The sequence below is a fragment of the Paracoccidioides brasiliensis genome (genome assembly GCF_000150735.1).
Source record: "Paracoccidioides brasiliensis Pb18 unplaced genomic scaffold supercont2.9, whole genome shotgun sequence".
Classification (NCBI taxonomy): domain Eukaryota; kingdom Fungi; phylum Ascomycota; class Eurotiomycetes; order Onygenales; family Ajellomycetaceae; genus Paracoccidioides; species Paracoccidioides brasiliensis.
Window position 1 is genome coordinate 369,563 of NW_011371366.1, and position 22,960 is coordinate 392,522.

Consider the following 22,960-nt stretch of genomic DNA (forward strand, 5'->3'; position numbering starts at 1 on the left):
GCCAAAATAAATCATATAAAATATACCTATAATTTAGTTTTTTAAAGTCATCATTAATTTAGCGGAATGGCATGGTTTCAGCAGAACTCGGCACAAGTTCAAGCCGAGTGGGTGGTTTGACATCACTTGGAAGAGGGGGGGTTACTTCAGCGGGCTTCAGAGCGGGCTTCACAGTGAAATGCACTGATACAAACTCTGGAAACCTCAATGTAGTGAAGAAGTTCCAGAACGCAGGCCTACCTGGCAGTGAGATAAGTAAAATGCCGCGACTGGCGAGGAAGCTGTTGATTATTGCTGCTGTGGACGGGCTTATCCTTCAGCCCGACACAAACTCTCATCAGCGCACTCCTGGAAACAATCGATCCTCCGCTCTGCAGATCGAATACAAAACCCGCCGCATATACTCCCCGCCAACCTCCTCAAGCACCGATGACGCTTGTCTAGAGTCGCACGGCGTTGTTGGTGAGCTCCCCGATTCTATCCCGCATCGAATCGATATTGTTGATAGTTTTACTTAACCGTCTTTTTTGCCGTTCCTAGGCCTACTCTCCCTCGCCTCGTTCTCGTTCCTAATATCCATCACCCAGCGCGAACAGGTAGCTCAGATCCTAGGGAAGCCGATTTTTGTCATTACAGGCGTAGCTATCCTTCCACTGTCGTCTCAGGCGGACGCAGCTAGAGCAATTAAGAAAGCCCAAACCCTTATCTCCACCCACAAACAAGATGATGTTGGCGCTCTATCATCTGGGAGCGAAACAGATCTCTCCATTGGTCATAGCAGTGAAGACCGCGACGCAGAGGTTCCGGAATCCCCAGAGCAAGAAATACTCCCTCCGCTAAACCATGATGCCAGAAACGGAAGCACTATTGCTGAAGATGTTATAAAGAAACGAGGTCTGTACGGCAGGTTCGCGTCCCGCTGGTTTTCCAAGAATGAGTGGCCAAGGGAGAATAGACCGTCTCAAGATATGGGCTTCGAAGGGATGACTGACCCCGCCGCTGCGGGTTCTTTTAAGGGAAGAAAGAGCGGGGACAACAGAAACGATATCGTGGAGCTCGATGACCTCTCGTCTAACGGGCAGAAAGCCTCTTCTGCCCCGCAGGAAATTGATACTCCGGTAACAGGAACGGCAACCTACGAGCTAATGCCAAAGTTTATGCGCTATACGGAGATGCTGTTCAGTTCACGAAATTTTTATTTTTCTTACGATTGCGACATCACGAGAAAGTTTGGGGTCCAGGATCCTCAAAGGTCCCCAGTACCGCTCCATAGAATAGCGGACCACATGGTATGAAGCTCTTGCTGCCTTTCCACACTGCTTACCGACGCTTATTGATTTTTGCTATAGTATTTCTGGAATCGAAACTTGATGACCCCTTTCATTGACAGTGGACATTATTCATTCGTCCTTCCCCTGATTCAGGGGTTCGTGGGACAACGGGAATTCACCGTTAAGAAGTGTGCAAAAGCTCCAGATGCTCCGGATGCTGCCGTCCCTCTAGAAGGGGAATCCAAGACTTCTCGGAATACACCTAAAGCAGCCAGAGCAGATAATGAAGAAGAAGAAAATGACAAGTTTCTTCTCACTTTGATTTCGCGTCGGTCAGTCAAGCGTCCAGGGCTTCGATATCTTCGAAGAGGAGTAGACGACGAAGGCAATGTCGCAAACTTTGTTGAGACAGAACAAATATTGTCTAGGCCATCGTGGAATCCTTGGGACAAGGTGTACTCTCTACTGCAAGTTCGCGGGTCGATTCCGCTATACTTCTCCCAGTCTCCGTATTATTTCAAGCCAATACCTGTTCTTCACTACTCCACTGAAACAAATCAAGTATCCTTTGGAAGGCATTTCCACGACCTTAGCAGGCGGTATGGCGAAATTCAGACCGTATGTCTCCTAGACAAAAATGGCGTCGAGGCCAATATTGGAGAGACGTACGAACGTTTCATGGACACTTATAACAAACGAGACAACCCGGACTCACCCAGGATCGGGTTCACATGGTTTGACTTCCACACAGAGTGCCGTGGAATGAAATTTGAAAACGTCCAGCGCCTAGTCGATTCCATATCGGGAACACTAGATCGATTTGGCACTACTGTCATACAAAACCACACAACGTTGAAAAGTCAGGCTGGCATCGTTAGGACAAATTGTATGGACTGTTTAGATCGCACGGGTGTCACTCAGTGTGCGTTTGCCCAACAGGCATTGGAGAAGCAGCTCGAAAGCGAGGGCTACTCTATCGACCTGCGAACCAGCACATCTACGCAGTGGTTCAATGTTCTGTGGGCCGATAATGGCGATGCGATCTCCAAACAGTACTCCTCAACTGCTGCCCTGAAAGGCGACTATACGAGAACGAGGAAACGGGATGTTCGTGGTGCGCTCAATGACCTAGGGTTAACCCTGTCACGCTACTTTAACAATATAGTCAATGATTACTTCTCACAATCTTGCATTGATTACCTGCTCGGGATCGTCACAACACGTGTTTTCGACGAGTTCGAGATGAACCTAATGTCCACAGACCCTGGAATATCCATCGAGAAAGTACGGCAACATGCCATCGACACCAGCTGCCAGATCGTCATTAGCGATGACTCCGAGGAACTGGTGGGAGGATGGACGGTTTCCAGCCCCAATCAGCCGAACACCTTACGCTCACTACCATTCGAACAGTCCGTCATCTTGCTGACAAATGCGGCAGTCTACTGCTGTCGCTTCGACTGGGACACGGACAAAGTAACCTCCTTTGAGCGCATTGATCTTCGCTCCATTACCAGTATCAACTATGGCACCTACATCACCTCAACCCTCACCGACGTCCAGATGGACCCGAAGCACAACGTGGGCGTGGTGATCACGTATAAGTCCGGCGCAGAAAGTATTCTGCGCGTGAATACACGTTCCCTCCAAAGCCTCATCCAGCAGAGATCCCAGCAATCATCGTCAGCCGAGCTGTCTGCCGATAAAACCCTGATCTCAACATCAACAGCGGCAATGGCTGCAGCACCTGCCCGAAGCCCAACCTCAACACCAGGCCCGGACTGGGATATCTCCTCTCTATTCAAACCAGGCAGTAAACACCCTTCCTCACGCTTCATGGCGTTCAAAATCCTCCCGCAAACCAACCTGACCACCAGAAATGCAGTTGGCAATGTGCAGCTTGAAGTAAGGGATTCAGCACGTGCGATCTGTGAAGAGATTGAACACGCTGCGCTACGGAGTGCGTTTGAGCCAGGTAGAGACGCCAGCGGCGGTCCTGGGGATATTGATACGCGGTCGATGGTTGAAGAAGTGGAGATTATTTCGTTGGCTGATGCGAAGAAGCGGACAGGGTATTTGGAACACTTGGTATTTGATATAAAGAAGTTTGTTTGGGCTTGAAGTTCTTTTTGTTTTTCATGTCATAAGATGGCTAGTGAAATCCCTTTATTGTCACCTTGTAATATTTCTCCTTTTGTTCTTTCCCTTGATTGTGTTGTTGATGAACAGCATTCATGTATTACATATGAAGATACCCAGGTGATAAGCGTTAGAATGTTCTTGTTAGACATATACGCTGCGGAGGAGGGAACGGCCGTTGAATCGGCTATGATCATTTTGTTCATACTTTTTTCATCATCAAAAAATGCTTGCTTCTGCTTGCGGCAGAGTAATGTGAATGGGAACTTCCTGTGTTTAGGTTGTCACAACTTCTCGGGGAAGAGAGGAATCGCCATCCACTTCCCTCCCTCATAGAGCTGAATCCCCCCAAACTGAGAGGTACCGCCCTTCGTCTTGCGCCTTTGGAAATATTAGTAATCTACACAGCTGGACTGTTTCCGTCGGACAACCGTGAGCCAAGGGTGCCTTTTTGTCACGCCAGTCATTGGGGACCAAGGTTAATATGTAAAAGATCCAAGGGTAAAGGGAATCCTTATTAAGGGTGAACCACTAGGAGAGAAGAAGTTTGAAATATTTCTTGTAAGATTTGCATGAGGCATATGGGAGTGCATTCATATGTGAATTCACGGGGATGGATTGACAACTGAATATACAGCCCACAAAGGGGAAAGCCAAACTGAACGTAGAGAGCAAGACGTTGAGTTCCAGCAGCACAGAATCGATGTCAATCATAACCTCCTGGTTTTAATGCTAGGGATTCGGATCTAGCGAGCGTCATCAACGAAGCCTTGTCGGCTTGCTTCCCGGGGCCCAATTCGGGAAGGTTTTGACGTATTCGATATGTTCTAGAAGCAAAAAAAGAATCCAGTCACGACCCCCCTGGGCCCCTGATCCTTGGTGAGATAGAGAAGATCGCTTCTGAAAACGCGATGAAAGTGGATATTCGTCTCGCTTGATTTCGACCAAAGTTGCAAAAATTCCTAGTGTGTGATGCGCACATATGTACCACTAACAACCCAATCAATCGCTTGGATAACTAACTATAACGGCCAACCATTCCCAGAGATTGTCGGAATTGGTTCTTCAGCAACCTATACAACGTCAGCGAGGCAATCGTCTATTTTACCAGAAACCAGCGGAGATGCCCGATTCCAATCCATGCATTATCTTAGGGTATTCGACCTCGAAAAGTGGACTGTTTGATCATTTCTTTTCCTGTCTGAACCGCCCCGTATATTCTTATGTCCAAGACAGCCCGGTTTATTTCAAGGGAAGGGAAATAGGTCATAGTGGGGGGCATCTCTACAAACAACCCCAAACCTTGTGTGGCTTATGTGCGTCGGTGGCCATGATTTTGAGTCTTATGGTATAGGTACCTGAAGCGACCAAGGAGCAAGGGCCAAACACACAAGAAATTCACTGATCAACGCATTTCATGTAGGCCACCATTTTCACTCAGGACAACATGAATTGTTGTTAGGCAACTCCACACCGCTTGTGGCAACACAGGGACAAGTTGTACTGTGTATTCAGAATAATCCATCGGATGTGTGGATGTTTGGATGTTGCTGTCTCTGTTTGTCCCAAGCGTTCTGCTGCCCGCCACCGCCCTCTCTTATCGGGTTAATGCCCTTTTGGGGACGAACGAACTGCCACCAACCAAAACCCAACCCCGTTGTTATCAAACCAACCGCAAACGATCCATCCTGGCGCAAAATTTCACTGCTGCCAAACAACCCTGCCGGCGCTCTCGTTCCTCTCCTCTCCTCTCTTCTCTTCTCTTCTCTTCTTTTCCTTCTCTTTTTTCTCCCCCTCCTCCCTTGGGCTGCGGCACTTCTCATGTAGCAAATCAAGTCCTTGATCTACCAGGTTGGTCTCCCGCATCGACCTTGTCACCCCCTGCAGATTTCAATCCCATCTCCAATAATAACCCTAATTTCACCCCGCCATCCTACTAAAACCGTCTTGCAGTTAGAAGTCCACCTCATCCGCTATCAGCGAAGGCTTAAATCCCCCGGAAACCTAGTGGCAGGAGTCGCATTGTTGTTCGGGCTATTTTTGACTGGCGATACGGGCGCGTCGCCGGGAACCTGACCGTGGACGTCCTCTTCCTGTGATATATTTATTCTTCACCTAGAGCTCTCCGCACTGTAGATTAAGTTCTGTGGTGGGCATTTCTCTACGGATTTCTATCACTATGGCATGGCAGCCGCAGGACGAGCCATTGAGGCAACTGGCTGGGTTCCTAAACGATTCACTGAACGGATCTGATAGCTCTGTCCGAAAACATGCTGAGCAGGTACATTTGTACCCCCCTGCCCCATCGTTCCAAACTTTTGCATCAAAAAAGGGATTTGTTCTCCTCCCTTCGCTCCTCTCGGGGGTAGCTAGCTAATGGCGATTGTTTGGCAGATGCTGGTGCAAGCCACAACGTCCCCGGACTTTGCAAATTATCTCACATACCTTTTCAGCACCCCCCAACCCCCTCCTCAGATCGGGTTTAGTCCCGAAACATATAATGTCATTAGAGTTGCAGCGTCGTTGAATCTGAAAACGAAACTTAAGATTGCATATGGAACAGTTGCGCCAGAGAGTCTGGCGTATATTCGATCCTCAGCACTTGCAGTACTTCAGGATCCATCCCCCCAGATTCGAAATTCAGCCGGGTCCATAATTGCGGAGATTGTTGCCCGAGGCGGTCTGCTAGCATGGCCAAATCTGCTGGACGAACTCCTATCTTTGGTCTGCAATTCCTCGGGATCAGTGCCAATTTTAACCCAAGAGGCAGCCATGTCAGCTCTTGCGAAGGTCTGCGAGGATAATAAAAAGCTTCTGGACAAAGATTTCCAGGGCCAGCGCCCATTAAATGTTATTATCCCTAGGTTATTGCAATGCACATCCAATCCTAGCCCGAAAATCCGCGCTACAGCTCTCTCAACCATTCACATGTTCCTCTCTCAGAGGTCCGATGTTTTAATCGGCTCTCTAGATACATTTCTCAATCACGTCTTCCAGCTTGCCAGCGATCCGAATACAGATGTTCGGCGGACAGTATGCCAGTCATTTGTTCAACTTGTCGATATTGCCCCTGATAAACTTGTTCCTCATATGGCAGGGCTGGTCGAGTATGTTCTCTTGCAACAGCATGACCCTGAAGATCCGGAATTGGCTTTGGATGCAGCGGAATTCTGGCTCGCTGTTGGGGAACAGAAAAAATTACAAGAACCCATGGTCCCATACCTAGGTAAAATTATACCGGTTTTACTTCGCAGTATGATATATGATGAAGACGACGCGATACTTTTAGCTGGAGAAGAGGACGACGCCGATACTGAAGACAAGATAGAAGATCTGAAGCCTCAGTTTGCCAAATCTAAAGGTTCTCGGTTACAGTCCGCCGGCGGTGACGGCAAAGCTAACGGTGATGCTCCTGCCAATGAAGGAGTCGGTGGCGATGGTGATTTAAGCGAGGGAGAGATAGCAGATGATTACGACGAGTTGGGAGATGACGACCCCGAAGCAGAGTGGACATTACGAAAATGCTCAGCCGCTGCACTAGATGTCTTTGCCAACGTTTATCACCAGCCTGTTTTCGAAATAATACTGCCATATCTAAAGGATAACCTACGGCATACCCAGTGGACAAATCGAGAAGCAGCTGTTCTAGCGTTAGGTGCTATAGCGGATGGCTGCATGGATACCGTTACGCCTCATTTACCAGAACTCATCCCTTACCTTATATCACTCCTCTCTGACCCCGAACCAATCGTCAGGAAAATTACTTGCTGGTGCCTGGGGAGATATTCAGAGTGGGCTGCTCACCTCCCCGAGGCTGAGAAGGCAGTCTATTTCGAACCGATGATGGAGGGAATTTTGCACAGGATGTTGGACAACAATAAGAAGGTCCAGGAGGCAGCTGCATCGGCATTCACCAGCCTAGAAATGAAATCGGACATGAACCTTCTGCCCTATTGCCAGCCGATATTACGACAATTCGTTCTGTGTTTTGAGAAATACAAAGATCGAAACATGTACGTGCTCTACGACTGTGTCCAAACCTTAGCTGAAAATGTAATGTCTGAACTGGCAAAACCTGAGTTGGTGGAAATTCTCATGCCTGCACTTATCAAACGATGGAACAAATTATCCGACCAGTCGAGAGAGCTTTTTCCTCTTTTGGAATGCCTGGGCTACGTTGCCGCCGCATACGGAGATGCTTTCTCGCCGTTTGCACCTCCAATATTCACCAGGTGTATCAAAATCTTATACACCAATATCCAGGATTATCTCACTGCCATTAACAACAACACTGGCGATGAGCCAGATAAGGATTTTCTAGTAACGAGCCTAGACATGCTTGGTGCTATCATCCAGGCCATCGAACCCCAGAAAAGTTCAGAACTTGTGAGAACATCGCAACCACCGCTCTTCGAGCTCCTTTGCTTCTGCCTAGAAGATTCCAATTGGGAAGTGCGGATATCATCTTATGCCCTCCTTGGAGATTGTGCTATCAATATTTTCCCTACTGTCGAACCCGTCCTCCATACCATAGTTCCCATTTTAATCAAACAGCTTGATCTTAACTCAATAAGAGACGATGAGTCAGAGAATGCTCTCCGTGTGATCAACAATGCTTGCTGGGCTAGTGGAGAAATTGCCGCTGCCAGCAAAGCCGGCATGGCTCCATTCCTAGAAAATCTCTACCAGGCGCTCGCTACAATCGTGAGCAACGAAGAAGTCCCCGATTCTGTCAATGAGAACGCCGCAATGGCACTGGGCCGGTTGGGTATCGGATGCCCCGAGCAGCTTGCTCCCCATTTAGGAGAATTCGCGGATATGTTCCTCCGGTCAATGGCGAAGATAGACTTTACGCGTGAGAAGGCAAGCTCATTTTTTGGGTTCAATCAAATCGTCCGGCAAAATCCAAAAGCTATGGAAAGTTGTCTTTCGGATTATTTCCATGCTATCGCGATATTCCCGCATAAATCGTTGAATCAGCCGCACTTCCATGATTTGCAGCAATCTTTCCAACAGGTAAAGAACTCCTCAAATGACTTGCAAGCTACAGTTTTTTAGACCATTATTGCATTTCTATGTTTCCATCTGTGTCTTACACGTTTCCACATATAGGTCCTCCAAGGATATAAAGATTTGATTCCGGACTTCAACGCCTTTATGGCATCACTTCCCCCGGCCGTTTCTAGAAAACTCCAAACAGCATACCAAGTCTGATACGAAACGCAGTTTTGTTATTTTATGTTTATAATGTGTTAAGAGATAATAAATTACCCCATATACACAAGAAACCGCCTGATGGCAATGAATGATATGATAATATTTAACTGTTTCGTTTTCATCCAACACATTCTGAAGGAATGCTGCCAAAACAACTTTTAAAGCTCTATATACTCTATTTTCAAATGCGTACGTTTTGAGGGTATTTTCGTTTATTTTCTCTACTTCGTTTGGCATTGGTACCTTCTTCCCTGTTTTACTGGGCTCCATGCACTCTTGACCTACAGCTGTAACCATGTCTCCGTTCCTAAGATCAGTCGTATCTTCGTGTTTTGTTTCCTGAAGACACTTGGAGAAGTGGCAAAATAATGCATCTATTCGTTTCGTTGTGTTTTGTTTCGCCTCCGCATTTATTTATGGCGTGAAAGAACAAACGCATATCATAACCGAAAGGGCTGGAAAGCCAAATTATAGCTCTTTGTTGGCATATTCTGACAGCTGCAGAGGCGCGGGAAAGATCCAGCTAGATACAAGCAAAAAATAGCTGGGAAATTAGAGCCTTATGCTTGACCAGCCGGAAAAGCGAGGGAGAAGTAAATATTAAGGTTTATCCCTGATAGATTGAGGAAGAGGCGAATGCGATTATCTATCCTCCCATCGGCTAAAAGATCTCTTCCTGCCTGAAGATATTTGTTTGAGCTGCATTTTTCTCAGTTCTCTTATTTTCTTCGCAAGCCCGTTGGCTACATACATTCTTAACCGTATTTTTCCCCGATGTTTTGAATGATTCTACTTCATCCAAGGGATTTTCGATTTCCCTACCTCATTCCTTTCTACCTCGCGATATCGTGTATACAGTGTTTAGTCTTATATACATACCTATCCTCTTACGTCTTACACACTTACCAACCTTCCCACCGCATATTCTCCAACATTGCTGCTATGCATCCAGTTTTCATATCCGTACGGAAGGCACCGATGTGTGGGCACTTGAGAAGAGCCTATAGGGATTCTCTTTTTCTGCTGCTGTCCTAGCATCATCGACCGTCCCTTTATCATTGATTATATTTGATATGTCCTTTTCCTGTCTCCTGGCGATGTTGACGAGAGGTCAAATTAGGTAGCAGAGTTCTGTAATTATTTTCCTATGCTTCTTGCTTTCAGCCCGGTCCTGTACCTTCATCTCCATCAGCGATTGTTTATTTTTTAGATAGGTAGACGGAAAGTATTTCATATCTGCGGAACCCAGAGGCCCGGGGTTATTCTCACTACTAGATCTGTATTAACTCACGGAATAACCAGATAGCCTCATTAAAAAAAATCTCTAGACCAAGAAATTCCAGATGCTTCGTTCGTGCCGTGCGGCCCGCTCAGGAATCCGCCTCCGTATCCCATTTACCTCCAACAATGATGGAGGAATATCCGTGTATCTAACGCAGCACCCAGCTTTTATTCCGCTGGAACATCGCATGTTATCTTATCAGGTATCAGTGTAGATATTAAATAGTAAATAGAGGGTGGGGTGCAGAGATGAAGGCCTCTGACTGCACCACCAGCGGAGTATCTTTTGAGTAAAGTTGGCATGCACACTGGACTAGGGCTTTATTTCCATTCTTCCCTTTGGCCCCAGCCCACCCTCAGTTAATCGATCGCGAAATCGATCAGCGAGCTCCGCTCCCTCTCGGAATTGAGAGCGCTCCGGTCTGCGACGATAATGGCCTTTGTTACAGTCCAAAATAAAAAATAAAAAAAATACAAAAATAAAAATGAAGGCATGCACAGAAAGTAAATAAAATTAGGAAGAGAGACTCAGAAAGGAAAAAACAAGCGAAAGACCTCGACTTTTTGTTTCAAGCCTGTGAAACAATCAGTCGGAGTCTCTGTATTGCACTGCTGTTATGTATGCAACTGGGTCGTTGTGCATGCACATGGATTGGGGTCTGCTGCATCCATGGATCGATTGTTGTACAGAAACCACACACGTGGGAAAACAAAACTAAAAAGCGGAGCAGATGCATAATTCCAGTGCTCAATAACTTCTGTCTTTCCTGAGATATGTTTTGCCCCTGCTAATGCATGCCAGGAGAAGTAATGACCTGCATCGGTTTCCGTGGGTCTAGGATGATGGTGTCGCCAGTCACCTCTTGTCCGCTCTGCCCGTTAATGACAGAGTTGATATTTCCCTGCCGTAACACAGATTGAATGAAGGTCAAGAGACAAAATCTGACGTGTCTTGTGATGCCACTTTTGCTGATATGTTAGTTATCCGGTTTGTGGCAGTGAGTTGCTAGGAGTTCAGCTTCTGCTCTGGCTCCGTTTATCGCGAAGAATTCAAAGGCTCGTTTCTGCAGCCGGGCCAAGGACTGCGGACGCGAGGGACGGCTAATACGAACATGGAACAAGTGGACGGAGTATGCATAATATAGGATTGTATATCTCTCTTGTCGTGAATCCCTTCCTCTGTCTCTTACCATATCTTTTCAGAGCCCTGGATAGCGCCATCGATAGAAATGATGCTTAGTGCTTGTGACCGGGAAAAGGCCCCCCAGCGAGCAAAGCCTCGAACTAACAAGCATGTTAAATTTAGCTGCCCCATCTCATAGATCAACAGCAAGCAAATACATCTCTTGTTTTGTGGAAATTTATTTTACGTTGAAGGTTGCCTTGCTCACTCACCTAAACATCACCGAACGCCGGACGAAGTCGTTGCTGCGGTGGGGATTCACACCATTTCTGGCTATATCAGTTTTAATATGGCATAAGCGGCTCTGCCCATTCTCCTTCCCGATTTGCTTGCACGAGCTGTTTTGTCGATTGCTGACTCTGCTGAGCATTGTTCCCCTGCATCGTAGCCGAGTAGCGGCCGAATGGTCGCAACTGGCCACCCATTGGCTCGGTGAAGGCCGATCCTGATCGATAATTAAGCCAACATATATGTTATCCGCATACATGGATGCAAAACTGAAAATTGAAGAGGGAGTCATAGAGAATGAAATGAAATGGAAAAAAAAAGGCGAAGGGGAAGGGGAAGGGGAAGGAAAATTTTCTTTAACGTGGCTGACCAGAGGAACCGTATCAGTGACCCTTATGATAAGGATGGTATGAAAGAGACGGATCATGAAGCCAAGAATATGAGCACCATTCGAGTTTTACGAGGCTTGTGGGATTATTATCTGTCACAAAACGCTCACAAAATGGAGATGTATTTCTCGTGATGTTGTAACTAAGTGCCTGGGATTCAGTCGACTCTTCGCTCGGAGCGAATGGTTTCGAGCCCTGCTTCTCCCTTGCACGCTCCTATTATCTCTCCTTTTGGTGTTTCATTTGTTTTCTTTCCTTTTTTTTTTTTTTTTTTTTTTTTTTTTCGTTTGACATGAACCTGACAAGGGAGACTTGGTTTGATTCCCATTGCGATTTGCGCCGTTCGCTTATTAGGGCACTTAAACAGTTAACCCAAATTCTCTGATTAAACAACCCTTGGGAAAAGACAGGTCGTTAAGCACCGGTTGAAGCAGTGCCACAAAACTTCAAACCACTCTTCTTCAAACAAATCGCCCAACTATGCATACTGTATGTCTGTCACCCGGAATACATCGGGGCGGGGTCCGGGGTCCGTGGGATGTCCGATAACTGCTCGAGCCGTGGCGGCGCGTTGCCCCCATCCTTAGAAGCACACCTCTCAATATCCCCCCAGAGTGCAGTTTAGCCTCGAATCAAACCAATTATTTGGTTGCGAGGGAGCGTTCATCATGAACGCATCGTCGGCCCAAACGGAAATGTAGGGGGGAAATGTCAAATCTGTGTAGTGGTTCAACAATGCGACCAACGCAGCCGCTGCTGGTGCTCGCAAGCACAGTGACCGCAGAAGAAAGCCTTGACGGAGAGGCAATGGAGTTGACTGGAGAGTAATATGGAGTTTTGGGAGTTAAGAACCAAACGAAGGGCAATTGTAACAGTTCTTGTTGGTGAAATCTTTTTTTTGACACTTGGGGCGGCCCGAGATACCATAAACTATCCCATCTGGAGCCAGCCTATCAGCGGCGTGTGGCACAGTGGTAGAGTGGTTAATACGTGAGACTTGAACTTGCTGTGGTCACCCGATCGCAGTTTCATCTTCGACATCTCATGCCTTCGGGCTCGTAGGTTCGAATCCTGCCTGTGTCGACTCTTTTTTGTCTTTTTTTAGTCCTTTTCCCCGTTGCAATATCATCCAGCCGCTGCTTTTTTGTTGTAGCTATCCCTTTCTGTAAGAATTAATCTTTTTATTTTATATTTAGTTTTTAGATTTTAGATTTTTGGTGGGGTGGGGGTGGGTGGCATCATCATCATCAGCCCACACAGCCCACTCCCAAACGACTCAAGATTTCTTAAAAAGGCAAAACGTATTTATTATTCTACCGAACGACGTATCCAAACCAAGAATGATTCGCAGAGTCGCAAACAGGTTTGTGTCAACTTCCATCCTGCTTATCCTTTTTGCCTCAGTGCTAACCGGAATTGATATCTAATCCGTCAGCAACCTTTGATGTTAACGTTGATAACTTCCGTCCGTCTGTTCCATCCCGTCCAATGGCGGCAGTACGCACGGTGTTGATTTCAATATATACCATTCAATGGTCACAATGACAAGTTACCTGAAAAACATTGCCCCCTATGGGCGTGATTTTAACTACATCATCTCATTATCGGTAAGTTAGGGTCCAAATTGGATGAACCTGCGTCAAAGACCGCGCGGGGAATGAGAGCATATAGACATGTAAAAATACTTAAGAAGCACATCCATGCGCTGCGCTGGTAAGAGAAGCCAAGGTTGTGGGGGACTTGGGGTTCATATGTTTCCAAGTGAGGAACTAGAGTTTTCCCAGGGAGAAACACCCCTCCCCAGGATTTCCTATGGGTCGCCCACGAGTAGAACTGCCAGAGAGATACCGTCACTCTCCCTTCACGCCTGGTGAAAAGGGGAACGATCGGATCATAACGACTAGGACGAACAACCATTGGATCCGAGTTGCCCTTTTTCGGTACCGACCGAAACACAAGAGTTATTGCGGCTGCATTGATATCCCGACAACGTCGGTGTCGGGATTGATTCTCACTGGTGACCCTTGTGTCTGCCTCCTGGTCACGTTGGGCAGTTAAGACTTGGTTCGCTTTTCAACTAGATAGTTAACTACCATTTTGGAAACCCACCACCCTACATAGAATTTTGTGTCGAATCGCAGATGGCGACGGGGACCTCCAGAGAGAGAGCTTCACGGATGAGGGCTATGTTTTCCTGCCCGAATAAAAAGATTTGGCAACAACTTGTCAAATCTGGAGTAAGCTGCCGGTCAATCACCTTTTGGCTTGAGAGTAGAATAGTATTCTCGCGACACTATGATGATAAATATGAGGTTTCTGTGGCTGTCGGGCTTACTCCATGCGAACAAAACGACAAATCCGCACAGAGATCAGAGTGGCCCAACGGTAGTTTTCTGGTTGGTTGTCAGGCCGTTTTGGGTCATATTTGAAGATGTTCGTTCGTGCATCCCGTGGTACTCCCGCCCGGGTAGCATTCTAACTGGGAGCCTTGTTCTGGCCAAAGAGCACTCATTCTCTGGAACCAATGCATTTCGATCAAGATCGTCTTAACTCAGCCGCACGCCACCAGAATGAGGGTAACGTTATGCACACTGCCCGGATTTTGTCGGCCTTTTAACGGAAAGAGGAAAAGACGATAAAAAAAGAAAAAAGAAAAAAAAAAAAAATTCAATTACTGGAGGACAGAAATAGAGGAGGCGCAGCAGCTCCAATGTTATTCTTTGGAAGGGGAGCCGGATAGCGATTCTTTCTTTGTGATCTGCTATCAGAGGTTTGTTTTTGCTGTGCAGCATTGAAAGTGACGGGATCCAGGGATCAGTCTGCGGTCCACATGGCAACCTGGGATGGCTCCCAGATCTATATTGCAAAAAGCGCGCCCGCCTGGCCTACTGGAATGTTCCTCTGTGGAACGTAGCCGAATGAGGAACTTGCCCTTCGAAGCACGGTTGGTGGTGATGTTGATCGGTATCGTGTAAAAAAAAAAAAGAGCAGTTTCTTGTGTAATTACCCTGCTTTGAATTAGACGCAGCTGAAGGAAGGGGATTTTTTGACTATGAAAATGCTTTCGCGGTAATAACTACAATACAACTTCGAAAAGCCAATAAATTCTCCAGAAAAATTTTTATTTTTTCGAGAAACTTGTTTTAACCCCCGCTCCTCTCTCGAAGCGAACTGCAAGGATTACTACTCCATCAAACCTGATTAGCTGGATTCTCTTCATGCTCTCCTCCTTCAAACCTCCAGCCGTCCAGCTCTGAAGACAGCGGTTGATCGTATTCGGGACGCTGGTGTCCCCGCATTTCTGCTCTCTCTCTCTCTCTCTCTCTCTCTCTCTCTCTCTCTCTCTTTTATTCTATTATTTTTTTATCTTTATATATATATATATATATATATCTATTTTATTATGATGTTTTGAGAAATTGTTTTCATCATGCTGGATCATCTGCATTCGGCTGATGCTATTTTTATGTTTAAAGGTAGGAAACAATATCTATATTTGGATAAAGTGTCGTAGGGAGGCAGCTTGACTCCTTCGAGGCATTTAGCATCGTCGTTGGCTCCAGATTATTGTTTCAAGAATTATACTGTTTCTTCCCGCGCGCGGGGAAAGGGCTGTACCGCGCCACGTTCTTCTTAACACTGCCTCTGACAACACCACTTTTGGCATGCATATCTGTTTCAGGTTGTGCTAACATGTTGTCCCAAAGATTGCCTCCTGGACGCAGGAAGAGAAAAGATCCCTGGTAGAAGAAGAAGCCTTGTTCGACTCCCGAGGGGGTTAGCGGAAGAGAGAAATTGAACATGACCAAGACAAAATAATTGATAACAGTTATTATGGGCTAGATGAAGTGCTGTCCACATACTTGTAAGCTAGTACCTCCCCTCAAGCCATTCAACGAGTTAAATTACTCCAGAACCCATTGGTGATTGGTTGTGTTCTGCATATGCTGTTGATGGTTGTACTCGAGCTATTTTATTTCTTGGAATAGACGTCATGCCGTCGCTGTCGCATGTGAAATGTTGCAAATGTTTTTGGCTGTCCATGTATGGACCATATTGGATGTAGACTGGCGGGGCCAGGCGCGGAACGGAGCGGCTTGAGACGCGGGAAGATGAAGGATACCGAGGCCGAAAAACCATGCACTCCTTTGTTTGTTTGGTGAGTCACTCTCGAACTCGCTGTTTAGTTTCAATGCTATTGGCAAATTATTCAGCAAAGTCCGTCCTGATGCATCTAGTTAGTTAAACGTATTTCCCAAAGCGAGCGCAAACACTCAAGTGAGCGCAACACCAAAACCACCAGAGCTCAACTCATTAGATTTTAATTCAAATTTATCTCAACACTACAACACTCAATTAAATTAAATTAAAATTACATGCAGTTGAGAACATTTTAATCTTGTATGCCTGAGATTATTACAATTTTGCTGCAGTGTTGTGGAGCTCATCAGCATGGAGCAGGTGCAGATAGTGAGGACTCATGGGATTGAATAACTGGCTGTTCAACAGGTGCTGCAGACTCTGCAGATGGTGCAAATGAGGCTAGAAGACTTTGAACTTCTTCACTAGTTAAACCTTCTACTTCTTGTTGAATTTGGTGTCTAGATCTCTTGCATTTTTGCTTCTCAATCTCATTCATGTTGAATATATCCTGATATTGCTTCTTCATAAATAATGACACTGACCATCCCATATTCACAGGCCTTGATAATTTGATCAAAGCTTTTACTCTGCTGTAGCACTCACTACTAGTAATAATCTTAGTAGTGGCACAAACTCCCATAGCAAATCCAGTCTCATCAAAGTTGTATATATCTTCTGACAGAATTCCATGCTCAGCAATTGTATCTCTCAAGGTCTTAAACCAATCATATATATAAATCTACTGATCTCCACACTTAGTCTGTTCATGATTATAGCACCTGGAATAGCAGCTTTGGAGCTCTGGACAGTGTGCCACTAAGATTTGACACTCAGTTCTTGCCAATGCAGAGAGGGGGAGGTGGTGGAGTTGGTTGAATTCTATATAGTAAGAAGATAATTAGCTGTATTCTCAATCAATGCTGGCTGTAGGGGAAATCCTTGTTTAGCCTGGTCCAGCACTCATTCAACTAGCTTATCTTCTTCAGCAGAAGATAATTTGTGTGAATTTGCATGTAAATTTATCCTTGATTGCCAGACATTCAGTCAATAGATTAAAGTAAGAAGAATTAAGAGACATTAAATAAGCAAGCAGCTTCATGAATTGAAGCAATTTCTTGATTTTTAAAAGTATTTATCATGAGCTCAAGTCTTCCCTCTCTTTCTAGAGAATCTGAAGCATATTTATTGTGAATTGGTGGCATAATTGCACATTGAAGTGGAAGGGTAGTTAAATTAAAAGATATTTTGAATTGGTGTTGCGCTCGCTTGGGAAATACGTTAGTTAGTTACCAACCCGTCTGATTAATAATGTAACTGTCACTCAGCAACCAGGAAGGAAAGATAGGGTAGATTGCTGCGGTGGTATTCCTCCTAGGTTAGCAAGAACTTTGAAATTTCATGTGGATAGGCGGTAATGATTTCAATCCTGATATTCAGCCCACGGTGACTCCAAAATCAAAGTCGAAATATAGCACTCTGGAGGCGCAGAACCTGCCAAAAGAGGAAATTGCTTGGGTCATTGTTGTTAGCCAAAATAAAATAAAACTAAAAAAAAAAAAAAAAATTATAAAAATTATAAAATAATTCATGGCACCGGTGAAGGATGAACGCTAGAACCCACAAAAGGGGATCTCCGCGTCTGTGCATTTGCACCGCCATGCCGAGGATCTCCTGGAGCTTCACATTCCCCGAATAATAGTGTTCACCGTACGGACAGCAGCCGAAGTGAACGTTGTTGGAACCTTAGTTCAAGATTATGTGTGAATAGAGAGGAGAACAAGAAAAACGTTGATATAATGCAAATAACCACTGCAAAAAAAAAAAAAAAAAAAAGGAAGTCCAGCGCAGTAATCGTGTGAACGGCTAATGTGTCCGCATCTTGCCGCTGAACCAGGGCTGTGTTTGTTGATGGGATGGTGCTTCGTTGAGCTTAAATCCACCCCAAACCATGACTGACCATTTCGGGGGGCTTCTTTGGGCCAGAAGAAAACAACCAATCAGGGGAAATCTTCAATCGAATCGAGAATCAAAACTGATATCAGGAGAGGATCAAAGGCGCTAACCGATTTCAAGAGTCTGGTAAATTTAAGGTTAACTGCGCCATCCGCACTCCAATACGAATTTCCCTTTGAAGGTAAATGCGCTGACATCGAATTCCAGCCGAGGCGAAAGCAAAACGAGAGTGTTAGCAGCTTCTGAGCCCCGCCATAACATCGCCATTTGGAGGTTCAAGGTTAAAGAAGGATTTTATTTAACACCCCAAAGCTTCTTCTTTTGGCCAATCTGCATGCTGTTTAATCTGGACCATGATGATTTAATGAATGTTGCAATGGGTTGTTTACCTAGGTGACCGCCTTGAACAGCTTAAAAGTTTGACAATGTCCGTTGATATATATGTAAACAACCCAAAGCCACAGTTTCCCTTCAGTTTCAAGATAGGACAAACCTTTTTTTATATATTTTCCAGATAAGTAAGAGGATGAATGTTCTCAAAAAGCAAAACAGATTAGGTCCCGACCCCACCATGATCAATGGCTATTCCAAGGTTGAGAGCTCCTTTCCACGTGATGATGCACCTTGCAAAGGCCAGGTAGGTCCATAGTTTGTCCACATGGTTTTGTGTACGACTTTCGGCCAATGGAAGAGGGAGTTTTGGTGATATTGTGGTGGTTGGTCTCATATCTCGCTGTAACCCAAGGACGCGATATTTATTTCCCCTGGTAAGATGGCAGCTGTCGGCCAAAGGGCGTGCATCTTGAAGAAATCATGCGCCATCAGTTTTGAAAAGTTGTCATCTTCTCCAGGGCTCAGAGGTTGTTTCGTCCTGCCGTCTTATATGAGGCATTGGAAAGCTTCAAGGGAAGTAAGATGCGAACCCAGAGGATAAATCGGCATCATTTTTATTCCCGCTTCCTCTTTGGTGTATCGCTGTTTGAATTTAATTTTCTTTTTTATTTCTTTTTTCCTCCTTTTGGGTAAATATATATGCGTCATTATACCGTTTATCCCCTCGGAATCTCACTACGAATTGCGACAATCATAGGTGCGTGAAATGGTTCGTAAGTCGCGCAACATATCGTCGGCTCTTCTACCAAGGTATATTTGATATCGGGAGTTTTCCTAGCTGCAACAGACATCAAGCCTCCGCGGGGCCAAGCATTACTGTTTTGTTGACAAATGGTAAAAAGGCCGAAGTCCCCAGCTCTTCTCAAATGGAACCGGTGTAAGGATGCATGCTAAATAGCCGAATATTGGTTACCGGTACGTAATTTACTCGAGGTAACTTTGCAACTTAGCATCTTCCCAAATAAGAATGGTCAAATACGTAATATCGGGGGGGAAACTTGCAGAAAATCGCTTCCTTCTGCAATATGACTGGTGACGGGTTCAAAGTATGTATCGTCGGCCAGAGACTGATAACCTGACCCAACCCTTGGAATGAGCTCCACCGCGAACCCCAGCTAGACGCCACGCCCCCTTATTATTATTAATAATTATTAATAACTGAATTGTCCAAGAAGCGCGGTTGACCTTTTGGCTTGACCCAAGACTTTCCCGTCCGTCTGACTGGGATTTTTTTTCACCCCACTTAGGCAAAAGTGTGAATATCGATTTCCAGATTGGGTTTGACAAGTCGCAGGGATTTGATTCATTCCCTGGGATCTGATAGGCTATATCAAACCTTTTGATCCAAGATGATGCCTGCAGATCCAAAGTTTCTTTGCTTTGTTTGATAGTTTTGCTTTTTATATTCTCGCTTCCGCATCGGTGCTGGAACGTGTCACAAGGTTGAGCCTGACAGTCAACCTTACCATGCAATTAAAATAGTTCCTCCAATCCTGCACTGTTATCCTCCAAGCGACCCTATTTCATGATCCATCGGACCACTAAAAGGCCAACAACCCCTTGATCCAACTGATGACATTCGGTTGCACTTTAGTCCCTTTTTGCAGCTCACAGTAAGACCTTGTGTATCTGGCTTTTCCACAGCTCATCAATTATTTTAAAGATTTGCTTGCGTTTGTTTTTGCTTCCGTCGTCTGGGGTGGATGAATGATTCCAAAGAATCCGTGGTTGATTCGGGTCATTAAGATCTTCTCATGCCCACCGTTTAGATCCGAGCTTTCGTCCTTCAATCGGGTGGGATTGAACGATGGACCAAGAATAACCAGCCTGGAGGACTCACTCAGGGGACTAAAATAAAACAGCGAGAAGGTCCGATCCAATCACAATATAAGGATATCAAAGATATTGACACAGCCAACAACCCTGGCAGAGTCATTTTTCCCCAATGCAGCAAAACTTCTGATTTTTAAAGTTGTGAAGTCTTTATGATTTCACTGAGCAGATAAACCAGGCTCTGGTGGTGAAAACCGTTGGTAGCTGTGGTGTTTAGCCAAACTCACATTCAATAGAGTTGGAGAGCCCTACGAATGTCTCACAACAAGAACACCGAGATCGACGGATTCCACCATAGGCTTATAAATTTAAAGTCAACCGTTTCATGTTCTGGCTTTGTATGTAACTGTTCTGATTTTGCTCGTGATCCAACCAGCCTCAACCAGAGCCCTTGATCATTGTTTAACTTTGGGAGGAGGATTTCTGTTCATTTCAAGCTGTGCACAGGCTGGGCAAAGTCAAATTCCGACCAATACACCTAAAATTCCGCCACATATCCACAATCATAATCACCAAGACAGATAGTTGACTGCGATCAGATCAGGTCAGATAATTATATTCGGAGGTTGCGGGCTCTGTGGAGGCTCATTTATGATTTTAACCTTTTTCAGTCTTATCCCGCTTGAGACTAGCGCGAAATCTATCTCCATGCTGACAAATTTAGCAGGGAGACCCCCGAAAATACTTTGCCGTCAACTTTGCCGGATGAGATTCTGGATGCCACTATATAATAAATGATAAATATATTCAGGAAATTGTGGAGGTTTGCGGGGTTCCGGTACATGTTTCTTAGAGTGAGAGTGTTTTCAGGCAAAATATAGGGTGAGTATAAAACTTCCACTACGTACTGTGATGGTATTTCAAGAGCTCCTAGGTGACGGACATATTCTCTACATTGCAATACATGCAAAATGATGTGTGTTGTGCCATCCTAAGTCAACACCTCATTGCTGCTATTCCTTCTGGGTATTCATGGATCATATCTTTATCTTTACGTGGTTGATGGATGCACTACGGAGTATTAACATAAACAAACTCATTCTTTTACCTCTAGCAATTCCGAGTCCATGCTGTACTTCACACTCCAAATATGATTGTATGACAAGCAGTCTGCAGACTGTATAAAGCGCAACTGAACTGATATTGCGGCTGGATCTGCTCTGACAAATCATTATTGAATTCTTGAGTCCAACCAAAGACAAAGCTGACTAGTAAATTTTCTCTCCAGATAATTTGGTCGCTGTGAAATTGGTCAAAAGATTAGTGGTTGGCTGTAATTTTGCATGTATGGGCAGTTACTCTTAGATACATTGTCTTTTCCCCCCGTTGGTAAAGAATGGAATTTTGGAGCCTAAATTTTCGTGTCATTACTAGTCTTCAGCCACACTGTACTTTTCCCAATGCAAGAGTGGGAAAATAAGGAGAGAAATATGAAGCAACAGGAAATGAGAAAAAGCAAAAACTCAACTATGACCACTTCGGTTGTTTGAGACCAAGACGAGAGAGATCGGGAACAAGCGGCCTCCGCCTCAATACTTGGCATCAGGGTCGGAACTCCTCCACATTTGTGCCGATGCCCCTTGCAGGCTTGATTTTGCAAGAGAGACGATGCACCACTTTGAAACAAGTCATTCCAGCCCACGAACCATCAATAATAATAATAATAATAATAATAATAATAATAATAATAACCTTATTAATAACATTTTTTTGGTACCAAGATTTGACTTTCATCGGGGGGCTTCAACATTAGTTGGTCCAACCATGTCATCCAGAGCACCTTTTGCATGATACACCACACTGTCGCAAAATGGTGTGGAGGCTGTAAACCCCGTCAACCCAGTGAGGGCATAATGGCCGCCAGACGTCAGCGGTCGTCTGAGGGAGGGAGGGATGGAGATTTTGTGCTACCTCCGATCGACAGGGAGGAGATATTTTCGCAGCACAAGAATCAGGTGGAAATGAGCCCGCCTGGCCGCTAGAACGAACCTCACATGCGGGAGCGAAACGGCCCAACACAAGGCATGCCATGGCCCAAGATGGGTGGCTGTATGTTGTATCGAGTCGCCAGACGAAGCCCGCATGGGAAACATGGCGTCCTTTCAACAAGCTCGTGGCGGCTCCAACGACGGTTCCCACTAGCCCCGCTTGATCCATCCAACTGGCAACCGCAAGGCCAGGATAGGCTGAAGGAGACATCTGCAAAAAGAAAACTTACATCGGAAGCCACTACATCAAAATACAAACTTTGCATGTCACTCCTTGCCCAGCCCATTTCCTGGAATCATAATAATGCGGCAAAAATATCCACTCTGGCAATGTCCCAGACTGAGCCCCCATGGGATCCCAGTTTGGAACCAGCCAACTCACTTTTTATGCAGCTGAGCACCCCTAGAGTTCGATTTGATCATCGACGATCATTAAGAAGTGTGAAGGAAATGCTCATCGATTATTGCATTGATTGTGTTTTCTCTGTGTCCCTGACTGAGGGCTGACTTAACTTTTTTTTGTTTGAACGTTTGTTGCAGAAGCCAATTTCTTTTGCCCCAACCCTTGTTGACCTCTTCTTATTTATATATCTTCTCCTTCCGTTTTCTCTTTAACTTGATCGAAACACTTCGTTCTGTTTCCAAGTTAAAACAACGTTGTACCGTATGTTTTTGGTCTCGATCTCTTTTTGCCCAAAACTATCTAAGGTCGCTGTGCCTATTTCATCTGCAGCATTTTGTGATAGCGCCTCCTTCTCCCTCTCGACACACCTCGTAACCCCACACATCCGCTGCCTGTCACTCTCCCTCCAATTTATTTACTTCGATTGGGCGAAGCTCCTTGGCACCTTGCTTCTAACCCACGTTGCCGACTTCTGGGCGTGACTTGACCGGGGTTTTCGCACCTCGTGTTGTCGTGCGGGAAGGAAGAAAGTTATATTA

The 22,960-nt window shown here is 45.4% G+C and overlaps 4 protein-coding genes and 1 non-coding gene across 5 annotated transcripts; 4 read left to right on the plus strand and 1 right to left on the minus strand.

The window, feature by feature from the left end:
• Positions 1-260: 260 nt before the first annotated feature.
• Positions 261-3,392, plus strand: PADG_06647 (uncharacterized protein; the record flags this gene model as incomplete). The annotated part of the gene is made up of 3 exons (XM_010763739.1): positions 261-462; positions 541-1,289; positions 1,350-3,392. 3 exons carry the CDS (start codon positions 261-263, stop codon positions 3,390-3,392), a joined length of 2,994 nt encoding a protein of 997 aa, XP_010762041.1.
• Positions 3,393-5,589: 2,197 nt separating this feature from the next.
• PADG_06648 (uncharacterized protein) lies at positions 5,590-8,624 on the plus strand (the record flags this gene model as incomplete). The annotated part of the gene is made up of 3 exons (XM_010763879.1): positions 5,590-5,691; positions 5,805-8,426; positions 8,523-8,624. The coding sequence occupies 3 exons, from the start codon at positions 5,590-5,592 to the stop codon at positions 8,622-8,624; spliced, it is 2,826 nt and encodes a 941-aa protein (XP_010762181.1).
• Positions 8,625-10,268: 1,644 nt separating this feature from the next.
• Positions 10,269-11,611, minus strand: PADG_06649 (uncharacterized protein; the record flags this gene model as incomplete). The annotated part of the gene is made up of 3 exons (XM_010763740.1): positions 10,269-10,346; positions 10,724-10,877; positions 11,304-11,611. The coding sequence occupies 3 exons, from the start codon at positions 11,609-11,611 to the stop codon at positions 10,269-10,271; spliced, it is 540 nt and encodes a 179-aa protein (XP_010762042.1).
• Positions 11,612-12,673: 1,062 nt separating this feature from the next.
• Positions 12,674-12,791, plus strand: PADG_12163. Its single transcript has one exon. It is a non-coding gene; the product is annotated as a tRNA-Ser (tRNA).
• Positions 12,792-22,069: 9,278 nt separating this feature from the next.
• PADG_12164 (uncharacterized protein) lies at positions 22,070-22,525 on the plus strand (the record flags this gene model as incomplete). Its single annotated transcript, XM_010763997.1, has 1 exon — positions 22,070-22,525. The coding sequence occupies one exon, from the start codon at positions 22,070-22,072 to the stop codon at positions 22,523-22,525; it is 456 nt and encodes a 151-aa protein (XP_010762299.1).
• Positions 22,526-22,960: the final 435 nt, after the last annotated feature.